This window comes from Oryzias melastigma, linkage group LG15, assembly GCF_002922805.2.
Source record: "Oryzias melastigma strain HK-1 linkage group LG15, ASM292280v2, whole genome shotgun sequence".
NCBI lineage: Eukaryota > Metazoa > Chordata > Actinopteri > Beloniformes > Adrianichthyidae > Oryzias > Oryzias melastigma.
Window position 1 is genome coordinate 26,302,890 of NC_050526.1, and position 10,034 is coordinate 26,312,923.

A 10,034-nucleotide genomic window follows, 5' to 3' on the forward strand; every position below is an offset into this window, starting at 1 on the left:
AAAAAAAAAAACCCTCCCTGCATATCTTGAAAGAGAGAGAGAGAGATGAATAACACTCCAGTGTCTGCACTTAGGGTTCCTACAACTCGGACCCCAGTGAGCAGTATTCCCCACGGACCAGCCATTGGAAGTGAGTATTTTTACTACCAAGCCCCAGGTATTCTTCCAGGTTATGGGCCAGTTTAACAACCAACCCCACCACCCCCAAATCTGACCCCTTATGTAGATTATCCTACCCAAAGACGTGCCTCTGTGCTGCCAAGCAATGCAGTCTCATCGCAGCTGCCACTTCCACCCATCCCACCAAACCCGTCTGCAACCCAGTTTGGCCTGACTCATCACCGTGGCCATGGAGTCGGGGCTTCATCTTATCCCCAAACTGTGCCACCCCATGTTTCGGTGAATATGGCACAAAGTCACCAGCCTGATGGATTCCAAGTGGGTGCTCACACTCATCCTTTTCCCTACACCTACCACCACTATCCACATTCTACTCTTTTGTTCCAACCAAACCCTGCCCCAGCACTTGACCTATCCGTCCACCAAGCCAGTATTGTTGACCAAACATCCCAAGCCCCAGATGGCAAGTACACTGGTTCCCCTCATCCAGCTGAGGGTGTACTGGATTCACCTGTCGCTACCCCTCCAGTATATGGCAGGTTCATGCAAACGCACAAAGGGAGAAATGCACAAATTTTCACAGGTAATCCAGACAGCAAGATGTTGGTTGATGACTGGGTTCGTGATATGCAGTACCTCTTGGATGCAGTGGACCTCCCCTTGCCCCTCCGTTTTTCAACAGTAATTCGGCATTTAAGTGGAGAGGCCAGAAAGCTACCTTCCCCCCAAGTCCCAGACACCCGAGAAAGCATTTGAAGAGCTACGGGCGGAATATGGTGATACTCAGTCCTGTCTCCCGATCGAGACAGTAAACTCATTCGCCAATTTTTGCGGGGTTTAGCTGATGAACAAAGGTGTATGCTCGAATTTTATCTATAAAACCACAACTGTGGAGCTTTCGTGAGTTGCAGGCTGAGCTGCGTGAGTTAGCAAGAGAGACAAGAAAGTTCCACTCTCACAGCAGAGCAAAGAAATCAATGTCCCAAATGCATTGTACACCAGATAGCAGCACAGGCACAAAAGGAGAGAGGTCGAGAGCTTCTACTGAACTCGCAGAACTGACTGAGATGGTAAAGAAGCTGGGAAGAACAAATGACTAAATTGTCGCAACTTGAGGCCGTAATAACTTCCTCTAACCCCCCCCCCCCTCCCACCTTCTGCCGCTTTGTCAACAGCTTTTTCACCCACAAGAGGCAATGCACAGGCCCGTGATGTTAGATGTCGTCGGTGTGGAGAGCAGGGACACATCGCTAGGTTTTGCAGAGCAATCCTTCAAAGTTCAAACCCAGAGGGAGCCAACCAGCAACAACCTACAACCCCAGCTGAGAGAGAAGTTCCACATTCAACCCAGAATTTAAACTGGTAAGGCCCACGGTTCCTGGGGAAACAGCGGGCACACAACAAAGCCCCAACCCACCAACTGTAAAACCTGACATTAGAAAAGAGCAACCCCCCCTTGTGGGCCCTAGGAATGAGGGACAAGTGATTGTTAACGGACTAAAATGCAAGGCTTTGATCGACTCCGGGTCGCAAATAACCAGCATGACTTACAGCTTCTGGCGTAGCCACCCAGATCTGAATGCACTGGAACTTCAGCCTTCCAAAATACCAATAGAAGGGGCAGTGGGACAGAAAGTCCCATATCATGGTGTCCTGCACATCAAATTGGAAATGCTTGGGAAGGAGTATGAGCCTGTCCCTACCTTTGTGGTCCCTGACTCTGATTACCGTTTGGATGTCCCTCTTCTAGTTGGCACTAATGTCCTCCGGGTCTCCAGAAGCCATCTGAAAAAAGTCTATGGCCAGGAGTTCTTGCTTCAGGTGAAAGAGCAGCACCCGGAATGGTATACAGCTTTGCAAAAAGTGGGTGAGTCAGTTCAAAGCAAAAAGACTGACGTTGTGGGACCTGCTGTGTACATCGGTCGGACTGTGCATGTCCAAGTGGGAAAAGAGATGGATCTGAGATGCATAGTCAATGCGGGCCCGAGAAAAAGGACTTACACAGCTCTGATAGAGGGACATACATCCCCTAAAGCCCCCCAAGACCTTCTGGTTGGCAGGGTTCTGGCTGATGTAAAACGGGGCTGGATTCCTGTAAGAAGGTTGATATTGGAGATGGAAACAGCTGGGGTGATTCGGCCAAGCAGAAGCCCTTATGCTTCCCCTGTGGTTGTTGTGGCCAAGAAGGATGGGTCGTTGCGAATCTGTATTGATTACAGAAAGCTAAATTCCTATAGCACCAGGGATGCATTTCCACTCCCCAGGATAGAGGAGGCTCGGGAGAGTCTCGGACAAGCCAAATACTTTTCCACACTGGACCTTACCTCTGGCTACTGGCAGGTGGAGGTAGCGGAGAAAGATAAGCATAAAACAGCATTTAGCACACCAATGGGCTTGTTTGAAGCAAACAGGATGCCATTCGGCTTACAGAATGCTCCGTCTACCTTTCAGAGACTGATGACATGCTGTTTTCAATTCAATTTTATTTATAAAGCCCAAAATCACAAAGAAATTTGCCTCATTGGGCTTCAAAATATAAACAATTGTTAAAAACTAAACAGACTAAATAAACTGGTTATCCCTGCCCTTAGACCCTCCCTCCCGGTAAGGAAAAACTCCTAAAAAAACCTGAGTCAGGAAAAAAAGAAGAAACCTTAGGGATTCCCACATGAAGGAGAGATCCTATCCCAGGACGGACAGGCGATACCAGAACAGTCAAAGAAAGATTAGCTTCTATAACTACGTATCTAAAAGAGTTCATTCAGATGGAGCTGAGGGACAAGTGATGATGAAGTCCATAGTCAAGATGAAGCAGAAGTGCAGTCCACGACCAGGAGCAGGAGGACAGACGACCCTGCAGGAATCACTCTCACTCAGACATGCGGGATGGTGTCGGGGGCGTGGTCCACGGCCAAGAGTGGGAGCGTGGGCGATCCACCGGGGATCTGAAATCTCTCCCGCTCCCCAGAGGAGAGTGGGAAAGAAGAACAACATGTGAATGGAACTGCACCAACAAAAGCATGGAGAACTAAATACAATAAATAATAAAGAATAGAAGAGAGGAGAAGTAGATGAGAATAGAGAACAGAACCCCAGAGCTGATCTGAATAATAACGCTGATGGAAAATCTAAATTTATATTTAAACGCATCAATATTAATTTATTAATCTAGCCTCACAAGGACCACAGGAGAGGGAATATTCTCTGATTACTAGCTAGCCTGGCAGAACGCCTGTCCAAAGAGGAATGTTTTAAGGCTAGTTTTGAAGGTAGAAACTGTGCTGGCCTCTCTGACATGAGCTGGGAGCTTATTCCATAGAACAGGGGCTTGATGGCTGAATGTTCTACCTCCAACTGTACTTTTAGAAATTCTAGGAACTACAAGCAGTCCAGTATTTTGTGAACAAAGTGTTCTGACTGGTTGGTGGTTTTGGTGACCTAAACTTCACTCATCTCCTGATCTACCTCGATGACATTATTGTCTTCTCCGCAACATTTGAGGAGCACCTGGAGAGATTGCAACTTGTATTTGATCGGTTGCGGATGCATGGTTTAAAGCTTAAACCATCAAAATGTCAGCTCCTGAGAAAAGAGGTGCAATACTTGGGTCACCTGGTGTCTGCAGAAGGGATCAGGACAGATCCAGACAAGATCTCCAAAGTCAAGGATGGGAAAAGACCTGCCAGCAAAAAGGAAGTGTTGCAGTTTCTTGGGTTTGCTGGCTATTACCGCCGCTATGTTAAGGGCTATTCCACCCTAGCTGCTCCACTGTGCCGCCTTACATCTGGGGACCCAAGACAGAAAAAAAGGGGGTTACAAAAAAGCCCTCCCTTGATCCTCCCTTCTTGTGGACTGAAGATTGTGAGGAGGCTTTTGAGTCACTGAGAAATACACTGACATGTGCCCCTGTACTAGGCTACCCGGGTTTCAATTTGCCCTTTGTGCTTCAGACAGATGCTTCGGGGGAGGGGCTTGGTGCTGTACTGGCTCAGGTGCAGAATGGACAGGAAAGGGTCATAGCCTATGCTAGCAGGGGCTTGAGCCCACCTGAGACAAGATACCCTGCACATAAGTTGGAGTTCTTGGCGCTAAAATGGGCTGTCACTGATAAGTTCTATGACCATCTTTATGGACGCAGGTTTTCAGTTTTAACTGAAAACACCCCATTGAAGTATGTCATGTCTTCAGCCAAACTTGATGTCACTGGACAGCGTTGGGTCTCCCAACTGGCTGCTTTTGATTTTGATATTCAGTATCGAAAGGGAAACACAAACGCTAATGCTGATGCCCTTTCTCGGATGTCAAATCAGGAAGTTGCGAAGGTGCTCTACACTAATCCCCAACATGTACCACAACAACAGGGAGGGACCCAAGCCCTTTTTGTCTCTGGACCACCGGATGAGCCCCTGAATGAGAGCATTACTGGGGCAAATGTGACACAAAGCAGCCAGGCTATTGATAATGATGAGCCTTACAACAGTGTGGGTACTGAAGCATTGCCTGCTGTAACGACGCAGGAGATCCGAATGGGCCAGAAGGAAGACCCTGTGATTGGCCCCATCTGGTTCTGGAAAAATTGGAATCAGAAACCCAGTCAAATGGAGAGAGCCAAACTTGAAAGGCAGAGCCGCCTCCTCTTAAAAGAGTGGGGAAGGTTGTTGATAAAAAATGGGATCATGTACCGTGTTGTAAAAGAGGATCAAAACAGAAAAAATTAACAATTAGTATTACCAGCACAATTCCACACCACAGTAAAGACGGCCCTTAATGATGACTCAGGACATCTCGGGATGGAGAGGACATTGCAGGGTAGAGAGAGATTTTATTGGCCCAACATGTTCCAGGACATAAAGTCTTGGCGTGAACAGTGTGAGAGGTGTTGCCTGAGGAAGACCCCAACATCGGGACACCAAGCTCCACTTGTCAGCATCCATTGCACTGCCCCAATAGAACTGGTTTGTGTAGACTTTTTGTGTTTGGAAAAGTCTAAGGGCAGGATGGAAAACGTGCTGGTGGTGACTGATCATTTTTCTCGCTATGCACAAGCATACCCCACATGAGACCAGAAGGCTAGCACTGTTGCTCGAGTGCTGTGGAGAAACTTCTTTTGTCGCTTCGGATTCCCAGCAAAGTTGCATACCGATCAAGGCCGCAACTTCGAAAGTGCAATTGTGAAAGAGCTGTGTAATTGTACAGGCTTTGCAAAAACCCACACAACACCTTACCACCCACAAGGTAATGGGACAACAGAAAGGTTCAATCGTACACTCATGAACATGTTGGGAACTTTGGAGCCCCACCTAAAACCCAGGTGGCATGAATATGTGCAGGCAATGACACATGCATACAGTTGCACAAGACATGACTCAACAGGCTACACCCCATACTTTCTAATGTTTGGGAGACACCCTCGCCTCTCAGTTGATTTGGTGTTTGGACTGTCTAACACTAAGCAACCCTGTGAATACAATGACTATGTCCAGACGTTGCATGATTGCCTCACCCAAGCTCATGCCCAAGCTAACCGGATGTCACAAAAAGCAAAAGACCAACCAAAAGAAGTATTATGACCAAAAAGTCAGGGACCATGCCTTCTGCGAGGGTGACTGAGTGCTAGTGAAGATTTGTCATGTAGAGGGGCGACAAAAATTGGGAGACAGATGGGAACAACACCCATACATTATTCAGAAAAAACAGATGGGAGTGCCTTTGTATGTGGTGCGTCCAGAGGGGGGCGGAACCGAAAGAGTGGTCCACCGCAACCTACTGACCCAGTGCATGTTTCTCCCAGTAGAAAAAGGGACTACTGGTGATGAATCAGATGAAGATAGGAGATTAGACATTGAGGGGGACATGGAAAGAGAAAATGGAGAAGGGATTCTGGATGAAGATTCCGTGACAAGACTCTGTCAAGAAGAAGAGGATGACATACTACAGGAAACTGATCTGCCAAGAAGAAATCCACCAAGGAACCGACGTCCCCCAAATAAACTGTCTCTTGAATCTCAAGTGGTTAAAGAACAACATGACCAATGGAAAATACAGAGAGGCAGAGAGTTGTGGCAGCAAGCTAAATAAAGACGTACAGCAGAACTTCTTAAGACTGTTTAACACATAAAGATTCATTCTGTAGACTCATTCCTGCACACATAAACTTTACATTCACATGTTTTGTGTTTTTCAGTTTCTGTACATGCAAGTATTTTTATTCTGCCCCTTTAAGTTTAATGTCGGAGATGCCATCAGTAAATGTGGGAGTGGATGTAGCATAGTTGAAAGTTATGGCCACCAGATGGTGCTATTGCCTCATAATTTTGACAGCAGTGGCACTTTTTGACCTGAAGGGGATACTGTACCCTGGGGGCAAAGTCCGTTCTGAGCGCCATTTTGATTTAAGAACGTTTGTTACTGCTTTCAAGGATCACCGTGCCTCTGGAAAGGAAAATAAATGCCCTCCTTGTTCTACCTGGTCCTTGTCTCAACTGCAATCCCTGAACCAACCATTGTTTCTGATGCTTGGGCTCTCCAGTCGGCACTTCCTGTCATCACATCATAAACACAACGCAGAGTCTCGGAGGTTCCCGGAGAGGTGTCAGTACAAGAGTGTTACATGTGTATGAAGTTTCTGTCGTTCCAGCAACCAGTGGAGTTTAGGCCAAAGAAATGATGCAGAACATTCAGAGAATGTGACCAGAACTGCTTTCATAAGTGTCTGTTATGACTTTTTATGGAATCAAGGACTCACCCGGACTGTCATATGCATTTCTATAAACACAGTTTTATCATTACCTGTCATAGTAATGTGCTTAGAGCAGATTTGAACATCAGAAGTGTTCATTTTTCCATTTTTTTTCTTGTTAGAGACTGAATCTACAATTTAATAATATTGATAGTTTATTTAAAAGGGGACAGTGCAATTTGAAAAATCAAGCAAGTTTTCATCTGTAGTTCCTTGGACATGATGTTAAAAAGCACAAATACATATAAAATAAAATAAAATAAAATAAATAAACAAACATTAACTATACAAATAGATAATATACAAAATCCCAATGTAACATTAAAAACATGAAAACAAAACAACATTTAAACACAATATCAGGTTTATTTGTTTATGTGTGCAGCTGTAAGAGTTGATGAGCCAGAATTTAATAAATTTAATTTAAATTTAGTGGAATATAAGCTATTTTGCTGTTTCTTCAGGAAAAAAACACTCCTTATACTATTTTCCAAAACTGGATCAGAAAATGTAGGGCATGTTCCTTCCATGCTGTCCTTGATGTGCTCGGTTTTTGCTATTATCACGATTTCTTCTTAATGATGCACTACTTTTATCAGCCTTACTTAAAAATGTGTGTTTGCAGATATGAAGAGTCATCATGATTTGTAAGTAGTTCTCCTTTATTGACAGAAATGACAAATCATTACGTTCTTATGAAAAAACAGGAAAAAACTGTTTATAGATTGATGAGAAAGGACAGAAACGGTCTTTGCGTGATTTAATACAAGGTGGTAAGAAGTGGTTAAATTCAGGAGACCAGTGGATGGAAACCTAATTTTAAAAATGACCATGAACATCATAAAACCAAACAGATAAACAGGAAAAATGATGAATAATTGATGGGTAATATAAAAAAACTTTGACCTAAACAGGGTGATATAAATGGAAAATGTGCTGATCGATATTAAAGAACAGATAATAACAATCACTAAGCCCTCCAGAGATTACTTAGAAAGTTAAGACTCTTGCAGCTGATTGGTTGAGGACCCCCCTCCCTCCCCGTATGCTGATAAACTTGCGTGTATAAAACTGCACGAAAAATTAAAGAATTTTATCCGTTCTTGTGTCTTCGGCTGAGTTCAAGGAACAACAAAGATGTGGAAATTGGCTTTTCTTTTGCTCGCAGCCCTGTTTGCTGTTGGGTTTAGTGTAGACACGGAAGGTTTTGTGGAGATGAAAGCCAATGATCAGGGAGTCCAGACAGCCCTGAAGTTTGCCATGGATGAATACAACAAAGCCTCCAGAGATATTTACTTCTTCACAGTGGTGAAGGTGATCCGGGTTCAGAGAAAGGTTGGTAACATTTGACTGATGAATTTATGTGCTATAATTAATCCATGTTTTCTGTTAATCTGGTTATATAATGCAGAAGTATTTGACCTAAAACAGAATCATTTTGTTTTTTCTAACAGTTTCAGGACGGTTACAAGTACATCCTAACTGTGATGATAGAAAGAACGGAGTGCATCAAGGACAGCATGGACCCAGTGTGTCCTGTCTTCACTGATCCCATTTGGAAAATGGTATAAGACGTGTTTTTATCCTGAAAAAACGACAAAACAGTTCATATTCAGCTACCAACTGAAGATGTTTGTCTGCATGAATGATGATTTCTGAACATTTGTCTTTCAGACTTATCGATGCACATTTGTTGTGTACAACAGTGCGTGGTCCCAACGATGGATGTTGCTGGAGAAGAAGTGCAACTAACAGAAAACCACACGGGTTCATCTGGATTGAAGTTGTTTACAGATAAACCTGAACTGTTAAGCACTAAAAAACATTTGACCAATAAAACCTTTAATTTAAAAATCTGCTGTTGTTTTGTGTGACCCTGGTGCAGAAGTTGAGCTATCGACCTCTGACTTGAACAAAGATCTCCAACCTGTTCCTCCAGATCCACATGAGGTTCTTTTATCTCTCCATGGTGGCTCCTTGGCCAAACATAAAATAGGTCATGGAGACTGCTGACCCAGACATGTTGACTGTAGGAGTCAGCAGCTCCCCCTAACCAAAACTACCTATAATACAAATGATCAAAGCCAGCAAACTAAGACTACCAAGGTTCAACCCCAAGCTAAAATAACAAACCCAGCAGTGAAAGACTGCTGAGGACAGAGAGGGAAAAAGAACAAAAAAATAAAAGAATGTAGGTAGGTATCACATTTTGAGAGATGCTAAGTTTTTTTTTCATTTGTTTTTGCCAAAAAATAGCCATAATTCATATTTATTATTAAAAACCAGAAGGTCACGAATGTAAATCCAAATTTCTTAAAGACAAAAGTAAGACTATGCAGCTCCTTCTTGGTTTTGATCAGTAAATAACAAGCTCAAATGGCTCTTTTACTGTTAAAGGTTGCCAACTCCTGGACTAAAAGATCTTAAGTTCAGTTGACACATTGATCCTGGTAGTTATAGGTTGGCGCCTGAAGAGCCACCATCAGTCTGTAAATGTGTCTGTAGGGGTGAATGGAACAGTGACTGTAAAGCCCTTTGGGTCTTCTAGTAAGGGGCTATGTAACTACACACCATTTACTATTTGTTTAGACAAAAGTTCATTATAAAAAATATTGAATGTTTTATTAGTCACATGGTATGTTGGTGTTTCATAGTTCAAGTTTATCTGCAAATCTTTTCAATCCAGATGATTCCTTGTGTTTTTTTCCTAAAAGCATTTCTACTCCAGCAGCATCCATTGTGGCACCCACAAGCAGTTGCAAACAACAAATTTGCATTGATGAGTCTGAAAGACAAATGTCTTTGTGCAGACAAAGGGGGAAATGAACTTATGTCTGTGTGCATTTTTGGTTTGGCAAAGATTTTAAGTCAGATGCCCTTCCTGACACAACACTCTGTATTTATCCAGGCTTAGGACAGAGGGCTCCCCGTGGCTATATGAGAGTTAATGTATTTATGATTAAGAGTAACAATTAAATAATTTACAGGTGTATGTTGATATAAACTTATGTATATGTATTTATCAATCAGTGTCAAACAACTTATACTAAGTTTGATCTACAGTATGTGTCAATAAATGTTTGTCTCTGCTGTTTGCTTAGTTTATTTTTAATAAAATAAAATAAAAAATGTTTTAAATAAATCAATATTTAACAAGATATTAACTGTGCTGCTT

The 10,034-nt window shown here is 43.2% G+C and overlaps 1 protein-coding gene across 1 annotated transcript; it reads left to right on the forward strand.

Annotated features, from left to right (window-relative positions):
• The first annotated feature begins 6,612 nt into the window (after positions 1–6,612).
• On the forward strand, positions 6,613–9,086 carry LOC112161987 (cystatin). The gene is made up of 3 exons (XM_024297576.2): positions 6,613–8,194; positions 8,314–8,424; positions 8,534–9,086. Exons 1-3 carry the CDS (start codon positions 7,997–7,999, stop codon positions 8,609–8,611), a joined length of 387 nt encoding a protein of 128 aa, XP_024153344.1. The 5' UTR covers positions 6,613–7,996; the 3' UTR covers positions 8,612–9,086.
• Positions 9,087–10,034: the final 948 nt, after the last annotated feature.

Excerpts from the sequence above, each read along its gene's own strand:
- LOC112161987 (XM_024297576.2), top strand. The coding sequence starts at position 7,997 with ATGTGGAAATTGGCTTTTCTTTTGCTCGCAGCCCTGTTTGCTGTTGGG. Across the intron at positions 8,195-8,313 it reads TGATCCGGGTTCAGAGAAAG|TTTCAGGACGGTTACAAGTA; the intron begins GTTGGTAACATT and ends TTTTTCTAACAG. Across the intron at positions 8,425-8,533 it reads CTGATCCCATTTGGAAAATG|ACTTATCGATGCACATTTGT; the intron begins GTATAAGACGTG and ends TTTGTCTTTCAG.